The sequence below is a fragment of the Ochotona curzoniae genome, unplaced genomic scaffold (assembly GCF_017591425.1).
Source record: "Ochotona curzoniae isolate NIBS_2020 unplaced genomic scaffold, NIBS_Ocur_1.0 contig_1, whole genome shotgun sequence".
NCBI lineage: Eukaryota > Metazoa > Chordata > Mammalia > Lagomorpha > Ochotonidae > Ochotona > Ochotona curzoniae.
Genome location: NW_024464918.1, coordinates 36,074,269 through 36,098,715, shown reverse-complemented (window position 1 = coordinate 36,098,715; position 24,447 = coordinate 36,074,269). Strand labels below are relative to the sequence as shown.

At 46.7% G+C, this 24,447-nt stretch overlaps 1 protein-coding gene across 2 annotated transcripts in view; it reads right to left on the bottom strand.

The window, feature by feature from the left end:
* Positions 1 to 6,794: 6,794 nt before the first annotated feature.
* Positions 6,795 to 24,447, bottom strand: part of HSPA4 (heat shock protein family A (Hsp70) member 4) — a 38,492-nt gene continuing 20,839 nt past the window's right edge. Inside the window, exons 5-19 of one of the 2 annotated variants that reach the window (XM_040971608.1) lie at positions 24,231 to 24,330; positions 23,257 to 23,390; positions 22,510 to 22,754; positions 20,098 to 20,174; positions 18,732 to 18,883; positions 18,184 to 18,290; positions 17,755 to 17,888; positions 16,662 to 16,843; positions 15,669 to 15,767; positions 14,670 to 14,822; positions 13,625 to 13,750; positions 12,760 to 12,867; positions 10,144 to 10,263; positions 8,780 to 8,941; positions 6,795 to 8,645 (exon numbers count right to left, since the gene is read on the bottom strand). In XM_040971608.1, coding sequence (XP_040827542.1) covers positions 8,442 to 8,645; positions 8,780 to 8,941; positions 10,144 to 10,263; positions 12,760 to 12,867; positions 13,625 to 13,750; positions 14,670 to 14,822; positions 15,669 to 15,767; positions 16,662 to 16,843; positions 17,755 to 17,888; positions 18,184 to 18,290; positions 18,732 to 18,883; positions 20,098 to 20,174; positions 22,510 to 22,754; positions 23,257 to 23,390; positions 24,231 to 24,330 — 2,103 coding nt within the window. In that variant the 3' untranslated portion in view covers positions 6,795 to 8,441. The remainder of the gene's footprint in view (positions 8,646 to 8,779; positions 8,942 to 10,143; positions 10,264 to 12,759; positions 12,868 to 13,624; positions 13,751 to 14,669; positions 14,823 to 15,668; positions 15,768 to 16,661; positions 16,844 to 17,754; positions 17,889 to 18,183; positions 18,291 to 18,731; positions 18,884 to 20,097; positions 20,175 to 22,509; positions 22,755 to 23,256; positions 23,391 to 24,230; positions 24,331 to 24,447) is intronic. The other variant, XM_040971618.1, reaches the window with a different exon arrangement.

The following is a 24,447-nucleotide window of genomic DNA, read 5'->3' as shown; positions in this document are numbered from 1 at the left end:
CAGCCTTTCCTCCACATCCCTCGTCCAGAGCACCCATCTGGTTGTACAAATGTGTTCCCAGGCAACCACCCCGGCCTCTAAGTCCCATGGGGGCAGGGCCCCGGGGGCAGCTGTGGGCATCACTCCCCTTAGGTAAAGGATGATCAGAGGTAGGTAATGAGTGAGTGTTTGGGGTCCAGGGGCAAAGCATCCTTCTTCAAAGGAAGCTCAGCTTCTCCCGCCTCAGCTCAGAGGGCAGCCTGGGGAGTTTCTGAGATGAGCCCTTGACCCTACACGTGCACGGCCCTCCTCCTGGAGGTCTGTGATGGCGACAGGACTGGTTTCAAAGTGCCCCCAGAGGGCTGGCAGAGCAGTATTGCTGGATGTGGACACATACACACACACACACCCTCTCTCATGCATTTTCCTTTTTCCTGCCCTCAAACATCAAACTCAAGGTATTCAGCCCTTCAAACCTGGAGTTTGCACCAGCAGAGCCTGGGTTTAGAACCCAGGTATTTGCGAAAGCCTTCAGCTGTCCTGACTCGGAGGCGTAAGGGTTTGCTCATTTGTTTTAAGGTTGACTTACTTATTTGAAAGGCAGAGTCACAGAGAAGAAGGAAGACGCAGGTCTTCCATCTGCTGGTTCACTTCCCAGACAGCCACAACAGCCAGGGTTGGATCACATCAAAACCAGCAACCAGGCACTTCTTCCGGTCTCCCACACAGATGCAGGAGCCTAAGGACGAGCCAACCTCTGCTTCCTTCCCAGGAGCGTTAGCAGGGAACTGGACTGGAAGAGAAGCAGCCTGGACGTGAACCGACACTCAAATGGCATGCCAGCATTAGCCACACACATCCCAAAGTCAACTCAAGGCTTTGGGGTTTTGACTGAGCCATGCTGCTGACTGCCCTAATTCTCCAGCTTGCTCATGCTGTCCTGAGGCTTTTGTGCTCTGCAATCACGTGAATTAATTGCTGGGATAAAGCCCCTTTCGTCTGTCCACCCATGCCTCCAATGAGCCACCCACCCTAGTGCTCTTCCTCTCTAGAGAATCTTGGCTATCGTGCTGGCTCAGAGCTGCCTGCCCCTTGCCTGGGGACAGACACCCCAGCACTCTCCCAGGCACACCTTTCAAGCTGCCCTGAACATCACCACTGACTCAAGGATGGTCAGCATCGCCCTGCTGCTCTCCAGGAATTTGGGGGTCCACTACACCAGAGCCAACTGCCCACTGAAGGGCAGCTCCATTCTCCTTAGTTGGCTCTCACCCGACCTGCAGCCCTCAACATCCTTCATGCAAAGCCACATCCCCACGGCACTGCAGGAAAAGCTGCAAGCATGCGGCCTGGTAGGATGGGGTCCCTGCATATGCACCTGCTGAGACAGGAAGATGACTGGCCCTAACAGAAAGGGGGCCAGACACAGTAAATTGGACCACAACACTGGCAGTAAGAAAAGATGTGAGACCATCTCCCAGTAACTATGCCTGGCAAGAAGGAAGTGAGAGCAAGAGAACCACACCCAGTACCACCATGCCATCGCAGCACATCCCCAATATTTGGCTGACTCCCCCAGGTGGCCCACACGGGGAAGAGGAAAGCGTCTTCCCTCTACTCCTAAGTTTCCTGTCCCCTAACCACTGCTCCAGGGAGAGAAAACAGGGCCCTTCCCAGTGGGGAAGTCAGCTCAGAGACCCTGGACAGTTCGACACACATGCAGAATCCAAATGGTCCCCGAGATGTGGACCTTCTAAATCTACTTCCGGCAGACAGGTTTATGGGTTATTATAAAATTGCTGAGAAGAGGTATGAAGCAGGAGAATATTCAACATCCATCAGACAAATGAGGCTGCGGTCCCATTAGTCACACAGAGCCTTGGGCCAGCGCCAGCAGCTCCACGGGCAGCTGCTGGGCAGTGCATGCAGGGCTGTGTGTGCAGGGCAGGAAAGGGTGAGGACCCGAGCTTCAGTCCATGGTGCTCCTGGCCAGGCCTGGCTCATGCTCTGCCCTTGAGGCTCAGAAACGCAGCAACCGAGTCCTCCTTACAACAGATTCTGAGTGAGGGTTAGCAAAGAGAATGATGGAAACCTGGGTCAGCGTGGGAGTAGCACTGGTGCCAGAAAGAGTAAGACAGAGAGGCAGACCCTACATGCATTCCACACGCATGGGACTGCGTGAGCTCAGAGCACCACGGCCACCTGCCTCACCACCTGCCCAGGGGACAGACACCAACACCTCCCAGTGTCCACCCCTGGGGCCTGCTACCCCCTGAGCCACTACTGCCCACCTTTTTTAAAAAAATATTTATTTTTTTTATTGCAAAGTCAGATATACAGACAGGAGGAGAGACAGAGGGGGAAGATCTTCCACCCGATGATTCACTCCCCAAATGGCCGCAACAGCCGGTGCTGCGCCCATCCAAAACCAGGAGCCAGGAACTTCCTCCATTTCTCCCACACCAGTGCAGGGTCCCGAGGCTTTGGGCCGTCCTCAACAGCTTCCCCAGGCCACAAACAGGGAGCTGGATGGGAAGTGGAGCTGTTGGGATTAGAACCAGAGCCCATATGGGATCCCGGCATGTTCAAGGCGAGGACTTTAGCTGCTAGGCCACTGCACTGGGCCCCATACTGCTCATCTTCTCTCTTCGCCCCTCCAACAAGTTAGGGGCTGCAGCCTGGAGCTGGATCCTGGCTAAAGAGGGGAGGTCAGATGGCAAATGGACACACACAGCAGGTGCACTCAAAGCCAAATGAGCTACAGGCTGCGATCCACTGGGCTGGGATGTGGACACCCAGCTCCCAACTCTGTCTGCCAGGGAGGCACTGGCGTGCCTGGAGCTTTGGAAGAGAGCTGCTCCTTCAGTTCACGGCTGATTGGCTGCCGGCGTGGATGCCTTTGCACGTGAGCAGTGAGCACACACCACGAAGGCAGCTGTAGGTCCTCCTGCCGCACTGCCACCGCCCACAGGGCACTGTGCTCCAGTTCCCAGGTGAAGGGCTCCCCGAGACAGCCAGTGCACTAACTCCTAACTGGGGTTTATTCTTAAACAGCTTGTGCTGGTGGATGGGCCGAATAGGTCTCTGTGGGAACCACTGCCCCCTGGGTTCAGTGAGAGAATGGAACTAGGCCAGGCTTCTAAACGACCACCCTCTAGCAGAGCTTACAGACACCCTACACTCCTCTCTTGCAGGCCACGGCAGCTGTGTCCCAGTCTTTCCTGCACCCCACACACCCCAGGCCTCTGTGAGCTCCCCAGGCTCCCTGTGCCTGGGAGCTTATCAGCCCCGACTCTGCTCAAGGCAGGAGTGTTACCAAGGCCCCCCCCCAGATGCATCCCGCGATGGGCCTCACCTCAAAGCAGAGCCCAGGAGCCCACTGACCCCACGAGGCGTTTTCCTACCCACCCTCGCCTTTGCACTTCTCCCAATTCAGCATGACAGAAATCCAGAAGACACGCCAGCCAAACCAGTGGCAGCCCCTTTGAGGGGAAGGCTTGGCAGGGGGTGCACCAGCCACACTCAAAGCCCAGGAAATGCTACCTCTCTGCTGGGGGGTTGAAATGGCCACTCCCCTCTGCTGTGCAGCAGGGCCAGCTGCTTCCTGGGAGACTGTGTTCTCAGAGAGCCCAACCCTGTGCAGGTGTCAGCTGTTTGTCCCTCTTCAGAACTACTCACAGGGTCACCCCAAGTCAGAAGGAAAGGAGGCTGCTCCCTCTCCCCTGTCCCCCAGCAATCAGATGTCCACTCCATAGGCTGCCCTTCAATGCCGTCCTACCAAGGCCAGGCTACGGGCAGGGTAAGGACACGGAGCAGGCTCCTCTGCAGCCCCACAGGCAGTGGGAACTGCCCCGGCTGTGCTCAGGCAGCCGCTCCTTGAAGCACATTTCAGCGGTTTTCACCAGCCTGTCCTTGCTGGACTCTTTGAAAAGGTCAGACACAGGGGCAGATAAGAAATCTTCCATGTGCAGACTCACTCCCTAGTGGCCGCAACAGCCAGGGTGGGGCCAGGCTGAATCCAGAGGCCTGGAACTCCATGCTGGTCTATTCCACCGGCAGCAGGAGACCAAGAACCTGAGGGCCATCTTCTGCTGCCTTCAAAGGTACATCGGCTGGATTGGAAACCGAACAGGCAGGACAGAAGTAGCACTCAGAGCTGGGAGCTGGCACCCCGAGCAGCAGCAATAATTGGTTCCTGGCAAGTCCATGGTCCCTGACCACTCACCTAGGAGCTTGCAAGAAATGCAGGCAGCGAGTCCTGCTCTCCTGCTGAGCACAAATATGCATGTTCACAAGATCCCTGGGTGAGCCTGCAGGCCACAGGGCTGGGTGTCAGAGCACCCAAGTCAGACCAAACTGTTTCTTTGACAATCCCTGTTTCCACCCTGGGTGTTATCTAACGGGTGAGTAGCAAAAACCCATGTTAACTAGGGGCCTCTGCTGCCCAGCACCCAGTCTGCGCTTGCCGCTCCCAAAAAGGAAATGACCGAGTTCTCCAGACTTCTGGGAAGCCAGATTCACCAGGTGATCTCCACCTGCAGCCCAGCCAAGGGCAAAGAGCAATGGCGCCCCCTCGTGGCAGAACCAACTCCACAGCTCACATAACGCCAAATCTGATCTGGCTGTGGTCAGGGGGTGTCAGACACTCAGAAGATTCCTTTACCCACTGTTCTGTGATTGCAGTTGCCAGTGGTCATCCACAGTTTAAACATACCAACTGGAGAATTCCAAAGAAAAACCACTGTTTAAAAGCCGTTCTGTCCCACCCAATCTCTCTCAAGGTGCACCCTCGTCTGAGCCCATTACTAGGAATCCCTAACTGGGCCCGATTTATAAAGGAAGCTTTTCCATAGGTGTATGCCTGAGGAAAGTTTAAGGGATTGATGCCATCCTTAGCTCCAGCATCCCCATGGGGTCTTGAAACATTCCACCCATGAGCCAGGGCTTTTTCTAAGAGAGAAAACACACACACACACACACACACGTGTTGGTGCCATCCTCAGCTCCAGCATCCTCTTGGGCTCTTAAAACATCCCACCCATAAGCCAGGGTGGAATGTTTTTCTAAACACACACACACACCCAACACTCTGGCCACTTAGCTTTCCAGATTACCCCCTAGAAAACAGCTGGCTCTGCCCCCCATCCTTCCTCCCCCCGGGGTGGGGTGGGGTTAGAGGATGGCAGGGGAGTTACAGTGCTGTGTTCTCCCCACTGTGACCACCCCTCTTTTTGCCTGTCACTCCCTGGCTACCTGGCTCAGCCAGACTGTGGCAGATGATTCACCCAGCCTGAGGCTCCCCACTTCCCCAGCTCATCTCCACCTAGTCCAGCTCACCTGTTCCTCCTGCGAACGTCACGAGCATCTTGGAGGTGGCCCCACTGACAGTCTGGGAAAGGCCAGACCACTGGCCCCAATCTGTTTAATCTACATTCCGATCCTACTTAGCCTTCTGTTGTAACCATTTAAGCCTGAAAATAGAACAAGTATACTAGTAAAAGTCAGATCAAAGCCCAGGCCCTGTGGGCTACCTTCTTGTCACCCAGCGAAGGCTGACTCGCAGCACAGGTCCCAACAACTTTGTCCCTCTCTCCGTTCCAGCTACCACAGCAGGCTGCCCCCACCCTCACGGCTCATGTCCCACTAATGCCCCACTACCTCTAACCCTCCTAGATCCAAGGAAGCCTTCCAGAAACATCCTGTCACTTCTAGGTTAAGAGAGTAAGAGAGCAAGCTGCATTTCATTGTGCATACCAGCTCAACTTCTAACTACAGCTTCCTAACAGATCCTGGGGGGTAACAGGTAACAACCAAGCTCCTGGGGTTCTGACACCCAACTAGGAGCCCTAGATTAAGTTCCAACCTCTTGGATTCATTCAGCCAGCTCCAACCTGAGCTCCAGCCATTGCTGGTATTAGGGAGAGTGAACCAGTGTAGACTCTTGCAAATCAATCAATTTTAAAATGGTAAACCCCTTGCAACAGAATCCTAACCCCTTAGCCCCTCTGGCCACTTGTAAGAGATTCCCTTACAAAACCCTTAGTGTGTGAAGAACATCTCAACACCAACAGTCCGGTGGCTACTGGACCCTCCTCCAGACAACTCACCACTGTGAGCTCCATCTGCAGTACAGGGAAGCCCTTCCACCAGCCCAGCTCTACCACCCGCCTTGGCAGGCACACGGGTACCCTCCTGGTAAGCCCAGGCGCCTCCCGTACGCTCCGAGAGGAACACTCTGTTCTCAAGTTACTAGGGGTCCAATCCACTCCCACAGAGGCTTGGAAGGAGATGACTCACTGCAGGACCGTACAGGTGCTGGAAGGTTAACCTGCTCTGGCCCACCAAAGCACCCAGGCCAGTGCTAAGTGGCCGACGGCAGACAGCGAGCCCCCTACCCAGGCCTGTCTCCTCCCCCACATTAACACCAGCACAAACAGCCTGTGCACACACACCTCACACCCGCTCCGAGATGTGCACTGTGTTGGGCACAGTTACGAACCCTGATACCTCTATGAAAACCATCCACCCTCTGCTATTGGCAAAGCTTCCAGTTAAGGCTTAGGAAGAGGAGCTAGATGAAGATCCCCTGACAGCAGAGGCTGACCGGGAGGACAAGTGCGGGAGTGACCTCTACCCACCGCTGGGCAGAGCTCGAGACATGGCAAGCAGACTAGGGAACCCTCTTTTCACACACACACACACACACACACACACACACACACACACACTCTCTCTCTCTCTCTCTCTCTCTCTCTCAGGCCTGCACACTCATGTGCACTCAGCAGCCTTCATCACAAAAGGAAGGAAGCCATTCCTTAGAGTCTAAGACAGGTTTCTTTTATTAGTTTTTCCTAAACTTGTCTCATGTTTACTGCATGTTTTTCTTAGTGTGAGAACGTGACCTGGAGTTTTTAACAGACCAACTGGGTAACGCAGCCGGGACAGATCCTTGTGTTCACTCTATGGCCTGGCACCTGTGGGAATCCATCTGGTCTGAAAGACTGTCAGACAGCAAGCAACCATGTCACCTCATTCCTAGTTATAATCTTCAAATTTATCCCATCCCAACACCCAAGCCCTCCCCCACAAACACACACAACAAAACTTTAGCCTAAAAGTTGGCTTAACCCTGCAGCCAGCAGGTCCCAGCTGGCATCATGCCAACTGACACTTGAGAAGCCTGCCAGGTGAGTGCAGGCCTGGCCAGGGCCATTGCCCACACACCCCCTTCCGTGTAGGCAGCTGTTCTCCATGGCACTTGAGGGCTTGTGACGCAGGAACATTTCTATGTGGACATGGACAGAAACAGAAACTGTGCAGGGTATGGTCTCATTTCTAACAGAGCCCAACATCAACAGACACACTCTGTTACACAGAGTAGTAGCCATTATCACAAAGATACAAAGCAAAACCAACACCGTTGGAAAGGAGTTTCTAAGGCAGGTACCAGCTCGGGCCTCTGCTGCAGGTGCCCCCAAAAGGAAGGCCGAGAGGCTGACACATCAGGCCGCACTGCTTTCACACTCACTTTAGGCTCAGCCGGTGTGATGCGTTGCATCTTGGGTTTCTGTATGATCTGTCTCAGCTGCTTCACACAGAAATGGGAAGATTCCTAACAGAAAGAATACTTGGCACACAGGGGACAGATGAGCTGAAAAGAACCTCTATTCTTCTAGGAGTCCAAAATGTACCCAATACATACAGAACCTCTGGCACCTGAATGAACAGGCCGTGGCACAATTCTTTATGCCATAATTAACAAGAACTTGACTGCCTACAGCAACTGTCCCTCCACACAAGGCTGCCCTTTCTGCCGGAGGAGCCCCAAAGCTCTGGGCACAAGGAGCACTTTAAGAAGTGCAGGTCTCAGAGCTTCAGTCCCGGTCTGTTCTGGCGTGGGCATTGGGGGTTGGGAGCTCTGCTGAGAGGAGTTGCGGAGGGAGAGGACAGGAGGCCTGGCCTTAGCTCGAGAGCATACTTCCGCTCCACTAACTTCGGCCATGTGCTATTCCAGCCCCCAGAGCTGAGGGGGACCTGCCCTCATCCCCACACCAAGAGGGGAGCCTTCGGGCAAGCTCAATAGCAGACTCTGAAGACGCAATTCGAGCTCCTGTCAGGCCGAGCATCGTGTAAAGGTTGCTCAACAGCTAGGTATAATTTTTGTGACAGCTCAACTTTCTAAAACAAATTTACCCTCGAAGAAGCATGATTCAACACAGAATGAGTGAAGCTTACGTGCAGGTACTCACTGGCTTCGAAATATGAAAGAGATACAATGTACTCACTCTCTGTATCTAACTATTTAGAAGTCAAAAGCTCCTACATTCCTATATCCCTTTCCCCAAAGCCCCTAAAAACTGATTAAGAAATCTCCAGTTTCACTTGCTCTAGTTGATAGTTAGAACAAAGCTGACAACTTAAAGCTTTATAATAGTCTGTTTTAATATAAACAAGTGTTGCAATCAATCAATGTCCATCTCAGGAAGCTTCTTGTCAGCATCGGAAGGCACAGCTCCGTCTGCACCCTGCTCGGCGGCCTGAGGGCCAGGGTTGTCACCTTGTCCGTCCACTGGTCCATTCTGCTCTGCGTTTTTCTGCTCCTCTTTTGGAGGTTCCACTTTGGGTTTAGGCTTGGAAATTATAGGGCTACAGAAGCTCGTCAGCTCCTACAACAGCAAGAGAACAGTATGGTTCCTTACAAACGAACACCTCTTGTGCCCCTTGCTATCCGCAGCTCCACCAGCCCTCACACCAGCAGCAAAACTCCCTCCTCAAGGTCACCTGAAGAAACCCAAATTACCTTAATTTTAGCTTCAATCTCTTTTGTCTTGACCACGGGGTCCAGGGTCAGGCTCTGCTTATTCTGCAGATTCAGCTTGCTGTTCATCCATTCCATGGCCTCATTTGTGCTCTTCTCCACCTTGGCCATGTCCGCAGCATCCAAATGCTCATACTGGTCCTCCTACAGCCATCAGAGACAATGTCAAAAGACAGGACTCGGCCTCCCTGAAGCAGTCTAGCTCATCACCAGATTTCAAAGTGTTACAAGTTTTCAAAAACTGAAGCACATGTAAAGTTCAACAGAAAAAAAAATGAACAAGTTTTTTAAACATTCAGAAAAATTAGAAAATACATAATAAGGTAATTACATGGTTTCGAAAGTATAGGGCCCAACATGACGACTCAATTGGCTAATCCTCCACCTCTGTGCAACAGGATGCCCCATATGGGCACTGGTTCATGTCCCAAATGCTCCATTCCCATCCAACTCCCTATTGTGGGCTGGGAAAGCGGCAGAGGATGGGCAAAACCTTGGCATGCTGCACCCACAAACAGTTCCTGGCCCCGGCCTTTGGACTGACTCAGCTCCAGCCACTGTGACCATCTGAGGAGTGAGCCAGCGGATCAAAGAACCCAGTCTCTCCTCTTCGTAAATCTGATCCGCTTTCCAATAAAAACGCGTAAATCCAAAAGTGGAAATACATGAACAGGTTTCATACTAAAAGATAATTTCACAATGAAAAAAAAAAAACCTACATTTTCTTTAGATATGGAAGCTAAGATTTACGCATGCTGGTCAGAACAATAATGAATACAATTTCTTAGAGAAGGACTTTCACAATCAAAATCTTTTTGCAAACTCTATTGATCACTCCTGGGTTTCTTGCGTGATAATACATCAAGAACCAAGATGACGGCACACAGCAGAGTGGGCAGCACGCCAGTGCTGGAGTCACGCAGCTGAAGCCCAGCTCCCCAGGTCATTACTGAGGGCTGTGCAAGGCCAAGGGAGAAGCTCTCAGTGCCAAGTCCACCAACCACACTGTGAGCGCCGTGTGCCTTCTGTGACAATCTCACAACGCTCCAGAGCTGCCTTACTGCTCACATAGAGCCCCATGTGCACACCCAACCGGCTCCGGGGCTAGGACAGCGCCCGTGAGGATGGGCACCGGCAGCACTGCAAGGCAAGCAGTCAACAACACTGCACACCGTCGGGAGCCACCTTTTCAAGACAAACAGCAAATTCTGTAGGTCCAAGATTATATAAAGTACTACACAAAATTAACATTCAAAACGCCAACATAATTAAACAAACGTCAAGTAATAAAACTACATAAATGCTTTAAATTAACTATCAAAACAAAAAAATTACATGACAGATACCTTGTTTTTGAAAGAACTGATTACTTTCATATATTGTTGGATTTGTTTCCCCAGTTCTTCAAATAATTTTGGTCTTTCTTCAGATTCCTGGAATCGTATCTTAATAGGCTGACCTAGATTCTTCACATGAGAGAGAACAGAGAAATTTTTCACACATCTTAAACCACCAGAGACATTCTGTTTATGCCAGGACTGATGAGAGTACATTTGTTCTCCATGTGTTAATATACAGTCAAACAGGTTTCTCCATCATCTACACGCAGTCACTGCAGTTTGTCACCTAAGCCTGAGTTCTTAACACACAACTTGGGAAGGGGAGGTGGGGAGGGCAACACACAAACTAGGCCCAGTACAGTAGCCTAAAGGCTAAAATCCTTGCCTTGCCTGCACCGGGATCACTCATGGGCACCGGTTCTAATCCTGGCAGCTCCACTTCCCTTCCAGCTCCCTGCTTGTGGTCTGGGAAAGCAGCAGAGGACGGCCCAAAGCCTTGGAAACCTTGAGACCCTGCACAGAAGCTCCTGGCTCCTGACCTCAGATCTCCTCAGCTCTGCCCGTTGCAGTCACTTGGGGAGTGATCGAGCAGATGGAAGATCTTTCTTTCCATCTCTCTGTAAAAAAGTGGATTTCTAGTAAAAACAAAACAAAAAACTAGGTGCTTTGGTATACTGACCAAATAATTTTCTTATATTTTCAATTAAAATTTAATAAAAGAAAAATCTGAGTGTAATGGAGCTTCTGGATCCACCTACCATTGAACCAGCTGTTAGATACCTGCACGGAAATAACAACAGCAACATCCAGACTAAGGCAGAACTAATCCAACGGCTTCACAAAAATAAAAAGGATAAATGGGAAACCACGAAGACTTAAAAAACTAATAAAAATATGTGGTTCTTGGGGGATCCATAGTCAACCAACTAAAATAATAATCGGTTATGGAAAAAAAAAAAAAAAGAGGAAACTGTCACTATTGTTACAAAGGATCCCTTAGCTGGGACAACGTACGTTGTCTTTTCCTGGAAAGGCACACTGGATCACCAGGGACTTGCTCAAATCCAATGGGAATGGAGAAGACAGATGTCGAGCACCTGACAATGGCAGACACTACAATTTTGCCTCCATGTCTGACATCTACCAGAACAAGAAGCAAAACAAAGAAAAAAAACAAAGTGGAATGGCTCTTAAGCTTTAGTCTTCCAAGAATGAAATTAAACTGCCAAGGTCTTCGTTGAGACAGCCCACCCAGCAGGTGGTAAAAAAGCCCCAGAGAGGGACTGGCACGATAACATAGTGGTGAAAGTCCTCACCTTGAACGCACTGGGATCCCATATGGGCAGTTCTAATCCTGGCAGCCTGCTTCCCATCCAGCTCCCTGCAAGTGGCCTGGGAAAGCAGTTGAGGACAGTCCAAAGCCCTGGAACCCTGCACCCATGTGGGAGACATGGAAGAGGCTCCTAGCTTCAGACTGGCTCAGCTCCAGCCGTTGCGGCCGCTTGGGGAGTAAACTATCGAACTGAAGATGTTCCTCTCTGTTTCTCCTCCTCTCTGTATATCTGCCTTTCCAATAAATAAATCTTTAAAAAAATAAATAAATAGGGCCCGGCGTGGTGGCACAAGTGGTTAAGTCCTCGCCTTGCACGCCCGGGATCCCATATCCCTTCCAGCTTCCCGCCTGTGGCCTGGGAAAGCAGTCGAGGATGACCCAAAGCTTTGGGACCCTGCACCCGCGTGGGAGACCCAGAAGAGGCTCCTGGCTTCGGATCGGCATACCATTAGCCGTTGCGCTCACTTGGGGAGTGAATCATCAGACGGAAGATCTTCCTCTCTGTCTCTCCTCTCTGTATATCTGCCTTTCCAATAAAAAAATAATAAAAATAAATCTTAAAAAAATAATAATAATAATAAAATAAATAAATAAAAGGCCCAGAGAACCAGAGCTTCAACTGAAGGGCCACAGGCGAAGCCAACTCTTCTATTCTGTTTCCTTTTCCTACAAGAATGCCCAATGTTACACAATTCTTGGTATTTTTAGCTCGAAGGAGTAACAACCATATTTTTATTTATTTATTTATTTTTTAAGATTTATTTATTTTTTATTGGAAAGGCGGATATACAGAGCTCCCGGGCCACAGGCAGGGAGCTGGATGGGAAGAGGGGCTGCCGGGATTAGAACCGGTGCCCATATGGAATCCCAGGTGTGCAAGGTGAGGACCTTAACCACTGTGCCACCACTCCGGGCCCAACAACCATATTTTTAAAATACAAAATCAAACACTCTGCTTTTGCTGATTATCTCTCCAGCCGGTTGTGTCCCCACTGCACTGCAGGAGCAGTGGAGCAGCAGGTACATCTTGTTACTTGTCTTTTTATACCTCGACATCAAGTATGCACCATCTCTTCCATTCAGTCGCACTCTGTAAATCTACATTTTCAGTTCTTTTGTTATTTTACACTTATACTGACAATGACATAGTCATTAAGGATATATGATTTTTGAAACACAATTTTTATCCCATCTTCTCAACATGAGAATTCTCCATTTTGAGTGACTCTTCTTGGGAGCCGTACCCACAGTCAGTGTGGTTCAAACAGCCTACTCTCAACAACACTTACCTTTAATTCAGCCAACTTGTCAACATAGACTTGCTTTGGCTGGTCTTCACCATCCTCATAGAGCCAATTTTCAGTATCTTCTAGTTTCAAGGTAAAACTGTTTCGATCCTGAAGAAGATAGGTCAACAATGAGGGCTGAATCAGCTGTCCAGTCACAGACTCAGACTGGAATGACATCCCTAAGAAATGCTCTACAACTCTGAACGGGTGGGAAACGCAGCGATGAAGACCAGCAGGTGCTACTGGGCTTGACAGGCACAAGGGATATTCTTTTACTCTTTAGGCTGTAGAGGACTTCAAATAGATTTGGCAATTTCCATACCAAAAACTGCACTTATTTGTGAGTTACACACTTACACACACACACACACACACACACACACACACACACACACACAGTGAACTGGCTAGAAGAAAAATACCAGGTTAAGTATCAGCAGTCAAATAGGTAAAAATGTGGGATGTGAAAGTGATGTAGAGACACCACTTGCTTCAACAAGCACTGCACTAAAACAGGAATATGGAATATCATTATAAAGCAGTTAGTGCCTTGTATGTCCTGTATCAAAAATGCAAGGGACCAGTCTTTCAGGTTTTGTATTCTTTCAAATCCAAAATCCTTGCACATACACTGCCAGGCAAGCATCCCTAGTCCAGGAGGCCAAAACCCACATCTGCAGCTGTCAAGCATTGTGACTCCGAGTATCGGCTGTAGGATTAAGAATGCTCTATTTGTGCAACTTTGCCCTTCACCCTAAAATTGGTTGGTCATTCTACTCTATACACGTAGAGGCAAGCTTTCCTTCTGCCACATTCAAAGATGCTTCGAGAAGACACAGCAGCCTGGCACATGGGACACACTTACATCCTCACTCACAAACTTCTCATAATCACCACTAAGTTTGTCTCTCATTTCATAGACGTATTCTTCCACCGCGTTCTTGGCATCGTTGCGCTCCTTCTCCAATTTGTCCTGCATGATCATCTTACCCTGAGGACAGATAAACCAAGCAGACTTCAGGAAAACAGGTAATTTCCTCTTCAGGGCCACCACAACTACCAATGCAGACAACCAATCTCCCCCAATTCCTTTTCAGTTCTCCAAACCAGCAAAGTGACAGCTGAAACCTGTCCTTGGTTGATTTGAATTAAGTGGTTACATCAGCTGACAACACAGCAACAGAACACTCCAGCAAAAAATCTGAACAGAGTTAAGCACAAGAGAATGCCAAGAAACGACAGGCTGTTAGATAATGATACTTCAGAGTATACCACCTTAAGGAAAACCTAGAAAATCAAGTTTATTCACACTACACAAACGTGAGTGGTATTGCAGAGAGAGTATTCAGTGGATGCCTAAGAAATGTCACAGGTAACAATCCCATTAATAATGACTCCAGGGTTCCAAACCTCACCACTCACTTTTGAATCCCATAACTGGGAATTAATGTAATTAACGCTATGTGACTTGTACTGACCGACTTCTGTGATGAATCTCCCTTAACATCCCAATCTCTCGTAAGCACACACACCCCAAAATTAACAGTACCTCCGCTAAACCAAAGATTTCCTAACAAAGCTCTTACAAATAAGACATCCTATCAAGATAATTTTGGTTGATTTAAGTGGTTACATCAGCTGACAACATAGCAACAGAACACTCCCTAAGAGAATTTTGGCATTCAACAGGTTTTATTATTTAAATTTAGCTATTATAGAACCCATAAACCTAAACCATTTTCAATTTCTTAACAGAGCTCTTATAATTAGACATCCTATTAATATAATTGTAAAAGGATTTTGGCACTCTGTAGGTTTTATTCTTTAATCTTACAGATCCCATAAATCTAAACGACTTTCTGAGCAAGATGACCACATGAGCTCCCGACTGTAAGAGACTTAACAACCACCTCATTTTCGATGTACAAGTTGAGCATCTCCCTGTCTATATGCCACAACAGCTGATTCTCAATGGGCAAGTCCACAGTGCTGGTCTTCACTTTAGCCTTCTTGGCCTGAGGCGGTTGGTCCATCTTTTTGTCTTTAGATCCAGCCAGAGAGGTCTAAAATAACAGAAATCAGGAAGAACAAACACAATGAGACGTTGGAAGTAGAGAAATCACTAACACACATACGGACTTTTCAAAATTTCAATATGGCCATGTGTCAAAGGATCTTTTGCTCTATTAACCTGTTTTCTGGCAGCCTAAATAATTTAGGGGTATTTTTTGTTTGTTTTTGAGACTTATTTACATAGAGGAAGAGCTTCCATCCACTAGTTCACTCTCCAAGTGGCAGCAACAGCCAGAGCTGAGCTGATCTAAAGCCCGGAGCCAGGAGCCTTTCCCAGGTCTCCCATGTGGGTGCAGGGTCCCAAGGCTTTGGGCTGTCCTCCACTGCTTTCCCAGGTCTCAGGCAGGGAGCTGGATGGGAAGTGGAGCAGTTGGGACACAAACTGGTGCCCATATGTGATCCTGGTACATGCAAGGTGAAAAGTTTAGACACTAAGGTTACTGCACTGTGCCCCAACCTATAGTTTTTAAAGTAGCCTGGGAAGGCAGCCAAGAACAGCCAAAGCCTTGGGAGCCTGTACCCGCATGGGAGACCCAGAAGAGGCTCCTGGCTTTGGATCAGCTCAGCTCTGGCCACTGCGAGCGCTTGAGGAATCAATCAACGGATGGATGATCTTCCTGTTTTTCCCCGTCTCTGTATGTCTGACTTTCTAATAAAAATAAATCTTTAAAGAAAAATAATAGAGTTCAAAGTACCTTCACAATATATTATAAAATCTTTCAGAAAATTATTAAAATGTATCAAGAATCACTACAGTAACTGAGTAACTATCTTCAAAGACAATCCCTTATCAGAAACCACAACCATTAATTCACATTCTATAAGACAGCTCATACCTCCATTTCTTCAGATTCTGTCTTATTTTCTGCTGGTGTCTGCTGCTGCTGCTGCTGCTGTTCTTCCACAGGTGGCTCCTCTTGGTCCACTTGCATCTTCTGGAAAACAGAGCTGAGTAAATCCCAACACCAGAGAAACACTGCTCAAGGAGTAAGCTTCATAACACACTGGCGGTTACAGAGCGCGAGTTCCCAAGGAAGCTCTATCAGTAGCTCTTGCCTCAAATTCCAGCTATTCCACATAGCTAGGCCACACAGGCTAGCTATACAAAACACACAGGATTCCCTCTAATCTTAGTTATCAGTCTATACAACAGGACTGTGAAGCTGTGATGCAAACCATCAGTACCGGTAGTACACTACGTGGCACCATTTAACACCATCTACAAAATACAATCCTGAGAACACACTTGAGTTTCTCAAAGGTTCCTCATGATTGCATGTCTTAAGTCTACTCCAAGCAGCTCCTAATTCATCCTTTTCACCCTCAAAAGTATAGTCATTACATGGGTCAGAGCAGCAAGCCTCACAGTACTGACGAAGGGAGCAGTTGGGGGAGAGCCTCAACATCTGCAGCACGTCAGAATCACCGGACAGCTTCTATCACTACTCGAGCGGGACTCCAACCCAAAGCACAGCAACCCCAATCTCTAGATCAGACTCCAGTCTCAGGAAGCACTGATTCTGAGACATAGTGAGGACAATGCCCAGGGTCCATTCCAATATGTACGTGAACAAACTACTCATTAAAATAATCAAACATGACATGGGACCTTCCCTTCAAGAACTACCAAGCTGAAGGAAACAGAAGCCAACTTTAGTATCCATTCCATACTCACAAACTCTGTGTAAAAATCTTCTGTGCCTTCACTACCAAGGGAGCCATACATGCCCCAGGTCTGTCACAGTGCTCACCTGTCACCCATCCACTTGCTAGTATTTCTACTCAAGTTACCCAGGGGCATCCTTCACAGCCCAAAACACCCAAATTACCTCTTCCTCCTTTGCGTTCTGATCCGTTTCCATTGGCTCTTCATTTTCCTCGGATTTATGAACTTCCACTAGGGATGCACTAGACACACTGAAGATGCCATGCACGTTGACTCGAACTTTTACCTTCACTTTGGAACTGGAGCCATCAGACTGAGGAGTGACTTTCTGAACTGAAAACTGAGCTATGGACAGGAAAGAGACAAAAAAAGAACCACCGAAGAGGATGATTTTAAACATGCACACACTCACAATGCCAAGTGATAGCTACTGCTCCATGTCGGTTCGGTAACTAACATGACACTTCAAATAAGCAAAGTGAATACTCATACAATCACACCAAATTATCACAATTTTTCTTGATCTTTTACTTTTAGGCATATTTATCCCCAATTAAGGACTCAATCATTTCTAATTTGTTCCCTATTCCACTTCATTATTTAATATTGATGTTACTGTCAGGAAAACCTCCAAGACACACATTGATCCTTCTACAAGGAAAAACAAATAAGGACTCCACACTACTGCCAGTTATCCAGAAACTGCCATTCCTAGTAAATCCAGTTATTAAGATCAGGGTTTTGCTGTCGTTTACTTCCACAATTCTGTTTCAGAAATTAGAAAAATCTTCCTGCTGCTTCCCAGTATCATTCAGCATATTGCTAATACTTCCTGCATGTATTTAAAATATTGGTCACGTACTTGAGCTTCTCTTTTCAACCAGTACTATTATCAAATCGCCAGTCTCCCCGGAGCCTAGTGAAGACTATGACAGGCTGGTCCCCAAACCCTGGTCTGTTACTAGTGTACCACACTCTCCTGCTGAGCTGTGTGCACGCTGTCACACCACTGAAGCACAGGGGCCCCGCCTCTCTAATTCCTTAGTCTCTAGAAGTGCCTCACATAAAGGCAGAATTCCAATGTGCATTATCTGAGAAACACTGCCCAGAAAACAGCAACCCGATTCTGACCCTGTTAACAGAACTGGAAGAGGTTTTGTCTGGCTACCTCAAGTATTTCAATTTCTTCCTGCTACCCCTGTTCTTCAAGTGGAGAAAAGCTGGCTATGTCACGGCCCACCCTACCCTTCACTCACCTATAGCAGGGTCTGGGTAGGGCAGATCCTGAGGGGAGCTGTAATAGGCCTCCAGAGTGAAAGGTTCCTTTCTATAAAAAGTGAGCACTTTCGAGAAAGGAGCAGCATGATTTTTGGCAAAAACCTCACAATCACTGCATGGGAGGAAACAGACAAAAAACACAAATTTAGGATATAGCATTGTTTCCAGATTCTAGGAGTTATCTCTTTATAGTCAATAAAAAAGGAAATGCACTTCAGAGAGCAGAAAGAGGTGCCAATGCCTGCATCAGCATCAGCAGAGGCAGTGAGAACGTAATTTATCTACCCCGAGTAATAAGCAATCACTTTTCATTACACATTACAACAAAATATTACAGCTTTATTTAGGCGGGAAGGTAGGGAATGCAGTAGTTGCCATAGCGTAAGAGTGAGCAATAAACGCGTTACCTTGACCCTTCCTCTGCTGGAGAATTCCACCTCAGGGATATGGGGAATGGTACCACATCGGTGATAGAGAACTCTCTGACTTTGAAAGCAGGCGATAAGATTGCACACTGAAATAAAATGTTTGAGAATTGCATTTGGCAAGCATACACAACAGAAATTGACAAATCAGTAGAATCATAATGATGAACCCCAGCAAGGGCCATCAACGGCCTTCAAGTTTCTAATTCAATAATTCAATGCTACCCAAGCAAGCAATTTAATCAACTTCTATCACTTGTCAAATCACCTGTCTAATCCAGTACTTATAATTTTTTCATTAAATTTTCACCCTTAGGTAGCTGTTGCACAACGCTACCTCATGTACAACCATAAATCACATGAGTATCTATGACATTTAAAGGAAGCCCAGAGTTACCTATGTGTCTATTGAATTAACTGAAAGACTGTAGTTATTTAAATGACATCAACAAACAGGTTCAGAATCTTGGACCTTGCAATGACCACAAGCTAACCACCACCTTGTCGCAATAAGCCTGAAGAAAACCCACCTGCAGCGCACATCCTCGGGTCACGGCTTCGTCGGCATTGAGCGTCGTACTAAGCTCTTTACCAAAAAACTTACTGATCTTTTCCTTTACTGCGGGGATTCGTGTAGCACCGCCAACTATCTCCACTGCATAAATATCTTCTTTCTTTAACTCTATTTGAAAACAATTACACATCTATATTAAAGAACCTTTAAGTCAGCACTGAACTAATAAAAAGCGTAGGACCAACAGTAGTACTCACAGTCATGTACCAACTTGTCACAGCACACACTCACACAAGCACAGGTATGTGAAGACAAGCAGCTGCTCTGAGTCTGAAAGTACCAGGGAGAGGGTAGCACAAGCATGGTGGGATCGGGGAGGCTTAGGCTGGTAATACCCAATGTCCTGCAACATCTGACAGTGTTCTACAAGAACTAACGCTCCAGGAAAGTGAACGACAGGCCCCTGCACCCACGTGTGCCATCTGGAGGAAGCTCTTGGTTCTTGGCTTCTGTCTGGCCCATCCCTGGCCATGGTGGCCATTTGCGAAGTAAACCAGAGGATGAAAAATCCCTCTCCCTCTCTCTGCACCCTTTTCCCTTAACTATCCCTTGCAAGGGGATTAAATACACCTTTTATTAAACAAACAAACAAAAAAAGGAAGGCTTCCACACTCCCCCATCCACAGCAGCAGCAAGGTTCCACCTTACAACAGTCGTCACACAAGGCCTTATCAGAGAAGCATGTCCCAAAGCTTGCTCGCACAAATATCGCTGCCATTGCCTGCTTTCCCCGTCACTCTACCAGGCACCAAGGGACAACCTCCTGAGAGAGTATTTAAAGAAAGGTGATACACCCTGGTAGGGGGCAGAGAGGAACACACCCGCCTCCCATCACTTTGACTTAAGAGCAAGGTGTGTGCCAAGCTGGCAGAACATCAACACTCTGAAAGACTTAGCAACCAACAAAACACTGAGCACTCAGGAAATATTTGTTAGAGCAGGCTTTAGGAAAATTAGTAACACATTCCTAACTCAAACTGTCACACTTTAGCATAACACAAAATTGAAATGTTCTGCCATCAGAACAGACTGTATCTTTCACGCAGCTAAAGAAGTCACTCACTGACAGGAAGGTTTACAAGACTACTAAGTCAGCAGGCACTCGCGAAGCAGTTACATCCACCCCCGAGTCAAAACCAATGTCTCAGAGAATTTTACTCAAGTTCCCTGACACTTAACTCTAAGATTATGGGGCAGAGAAAGATATCGCTAAAAGAGAAACAAGGCAGCTTAAACACAGCACTGAACCTATGTAACTACTTGGTGTAAAGCAAAGAACACTGTCCAAAGAATCTAACAGACGATTCTACAAAGATACTTACTGGCTTGATCCAAAACACTACGAAGCGGTGGCTCCACTCTAGCTAGAAGATCATCACACATCTCCAGGAATTTACTTCTATTTAAAAATAATAATAATAAAAATTTAAAAGCAGGCAAAATTATATCCTACTTATACGTGAAATTTTCAGCCAGGACTTGAACCCAGGACAAAAACCAGAACCCATATAGGATGCCAACATTGTAACCAGCAACATAACCTGGTAACACAATACTAGTCACTTCTTTTAATAGCTTGATAGTTCACTGAGACTTTTACATGACGTAATGAAAATGAAGTGATGCCTACACAATTATATGAAAATACTAAAAAAAGTTGGATCACATACTTCAAAAGCAAAGGGGCAAGGATATGGAGCAGCAGATACGTTAACACACGGCTTGGGACAATGTGTGGGGTTCAAATTCTGCTTATGTTCCTCATTCCACCTTCTGCTAACATACATTTTTAAAGGCAGCAAGTAAAGATTCAAATACTTGCATCATTTAAGTAGGGAACACAGACTGAGTTCTGCTATCCTGGTTTGGCAGAGCCAAGCTCCAGCTATATAGGTTATTTGGGTATACACAAGCTGAGGAAAAATACCTCTCTATGCCTTTCAAAACAGCATTTTTTAAAAATTAAATTACTTCAGAGCTGGCACAATAGATCAATTGACTAATCTTCCGCTTACAAGCACTAGGATCCCATGTGGGCACCGGTTCGTGTCCCAGCTGCTTCACTTCCCATCCCAGTGGCCTGGGAAAGCAGTGCAGGAGGGCATAAAGCCTTGAGATCCTGTACCCACATGGGAGCCCCAGAAGCAGCTCCTGGTTCCTGGCCTCAAACTGATTCAACTCCAGCCATTACGGCCATTAAGGAAGTGAACCAGTGGATGGAAGCTCTTTTTTCTCCTCCTGTGTCTATAAATCTGCCATTTCAATAAAAATAAATCTTTAAAAAAATAAACTGGCCTTCACGAATTATATCTAAATACAGTAGAAGTATAAAAGCAGCCACCAGAATGGAAAAAAAAAAATCAACATTACTAATGCCAACACTGATGAAAAGGTAGTAACAAATTATTACATGTGAAGAGTCTAAAATGGCAATTTATTCTCAACAGCAAATGACTAAAGAAATCTAGCTTTTAACAGTAACTTGCAGTGGGCACTTAGCAAACAACACAAGAAGAGTTACTAAACAGACGCTTATACTAACATACTATGACTCTATTTCTAAGTAGTTCCAGACAAATAAGTGTAATTCACACCCAAAAAGAACAAATATTGCAGCCGGGCCCGGCAGCGTGGCCTAGCGGCTTAAGTTCTCACCTTGAAAGCACCCAGGATCCCATATGGGCACTGGTTTTAATCCCGGCAGCTCCACTTCCCATCCAGCTCCCTGCCTGTGGCCTGGGAAGGCAGTCGAGGAAGGCCCAAGGCTTTGGGACCCTGCACCCATGTGGGATCCCGGAAGAAGTTCCTGGATCCTGGCTTCTGATCAGCATAGCATCGGCCATTGTGCTCTCTTGGGGAGTGAATCATCGGATGGAAGATCTTCCTCTCTGTCTCTCCTTCTCTCTGTATATCTGACTTGCAATAAATAAATCTTTAAAAAAAAAATATTGCAGCCAAGGCTAGCCTAGTAGAGGAAGGCTGGAGCAAATGTGCACAGATAACAATCTATTTCAAAATAAGGGGTACAACTGTCAAAGCACAGCAGCTTAAGCCGCCATTTGCGACTCCAGGCATTCCAAGTTTGAATGCCTGGTTTGAGGCCAGGCTAACCTGAACCTTAGACCCACGTTCCTGGTGATGCACTTGGAAGCCAGCCAATGAGGGAACAAGCAGCTGCCCTAGGGTGAAATGCCAATTGTAATCCCAGCTGCTCCACTTCTGATCTAGCTCCCTGCTAATGAGCCATCAAAAGTAGAAGAGGGCCTGAGTTGTAGTTGTAGCTGGGCCTCTGCAACCCAACTACAGACCTTGCTGAAACTCCTGACTTTGGCCTGGCCCTGCCACAGCGTCTGCAGCCAGGTGAGGAGTAAACTAGCACGTGGAAGATCTCCCTCTGTCTCTCTGTACTTCTATATCTCTAACTTGCAAATAAATCAATCATAAAAAAAAAACAAAAAGCACTTTGCTCCTATTTCATAAAAACTGGCAATAAATGATACACACATATGTATGTATGTATAGATATATGTGTGTGTGTGTGTGTATACATGTGTATATATAATTTTAGAATAATCAAACCCAAACTTCACATAGAAAAAAGATCTGGAACAGTCCCTAATTTACGCTTAGAACTAAAGTTATCACATAAAAGTCACGAAGATTTCAGCAATTTGCTAATTAAGGTCAAACAGAAATCACGCATTAGCTGATCATCAAAATATTAATATGCTTACCTATTCATCATTCCAGATACATCGACATCGTTCATGAAACACTCAATGTTCAGGGGGAGGTCTGAGGCGTTCGCACTCATCAGCTTCTTGAGCTTCTCGCACTCTTGGGAGAGCCGTAACAACGCTCGGATTTTGGACTTTATGTCTAACTTGTATTTCTTCCCAAATTCTTCACAGAAGTGATTTACTAATACCTCATCAAATTTTCTGCCTCCAAGGGTTGAGTCAAAGGCAGTGGCCAGAACCTTTGAAAAAAAGGATGGTCAATTTTAAAATAGTACATATTTAACTAAGTAAATCTTAAAAACAAAAAAATCTGCAGTACTAGCCCAGTGTAGTTTCTCTTACATCTAAGCTCTGGTCATAAACTTTTTCCAGGACACTCAAAATAAGAGCAGAGGGTTGAACACGCTCCCTCAAACCCCCTGTGTAAAAGCAGTACAAGACTGCCTGCTAAAGCCTCCTCCTAAGGAGCCTACGGCGTAAGCATTATTGCTCCCATTTCACAGATGAAACACAGGACTCAAGGATCTTAACAGCTTTTTTCTTAAGGTCTATGCACTAAACTTGACACCCTACCAATGCATGTTCAACCGTGTGAAGTCAATAGCCTCCTGCTTGCCCCACTTCCAGTTTAGACGGTTCTCAGCAGTGAAACAACATCCTTATCCAATTCTTTAAGCTTTCTCTCAAAAACTTACCACAGTTTAACACAGTTAGAGTCTTCTGGAAAAGAAGAATACTTACTTTTAGTTTTCCTTTATTAAAGGCACAAATAGAAACTTGATAAGCAGAATGCCCCATATCTACAAACACTACATTTCTTGGTTTCTCTTCTAAGGCAGGAAGGTCTTGCTTATAGATTCCATATGCAAGAGCAACTATAGAAAAGAAAAAAAAAAAAAACAAACTCAACATAATAATACCACCTAAGTAATAAATAAAATTTGCTTAGGTAGTAAAAAGTATTCTACGGTGAACTGTACTAAATCATGGATTGTTATAGAAAAAAATAAAGTATTGATTAGCCCTGTACAATTATACATGACATACATGAACTTATGAGTTACTTTTAGAGATTTACGATAGAGCCATTTCCCCGCATCCTAACTACAACTCCTGGCTTTCTCCTCCACCCACACACCCCCACCCCCGCATCACATTAGCATTTCCACAATGCTTTACACCCCGTCTCTGAATCCAGTCCATCAGCATACTGCACACAGCGAATGTAATTAGGCAGAGTCTGTGTTCTTAGTAGGATGGGTCAAAGTAATTCCTCATATATGACATAAAACCCAAAACATTCTATGACACACAAGTGGTAAGCAAGAATGGCAGTGATGGGGCCAGAACTGGCTCAATTGGCTCATCCTCTGCCTGCAAGTGCCAGATTCCATTCATGTCCCAACTGCTCCATTTCCCATCTAGCTCCTTGCTGGGAAAAGCAGTAGAAGACGGCCCGGGGCTTTGGAACCCTACACCCGTGTGGGAGACCCAGAACAAGCACTCAGTTCCTGGTTCTGATCAGCTCAGTTCCAGCTGTTGTAGTGACTTGAGGAGTCATCCAACAGATGGAAGATCATTCTGTCTCTCCTCTTCTGTAAATCTATCTTTCCAATAAAAACAAATCTTTACAAAAAAAAAGGCAAGAAGTCCAAAGACTTCAAGATTCTGCAACCTTCAAGATTAAACATGTCAAAAGCCAACAGTTGTCTCACCTGCAGTAGTCTCGTTCATCAATCGCAGGCAGTTCAGACCAGCAATCTGTGTGGCATCCATCACTGATCGACGCTCTGCATCAGTGTAGAAACAAGGAACCTACCACAAAATTGTCCCAGTTTACTATATTGAGAGCCTCACTTTGGCTTATAAAAATTCAACAACACCCTCAAATACCTCCAGTAACATATTCTGGCTCATAAAAGTATTTGCAAA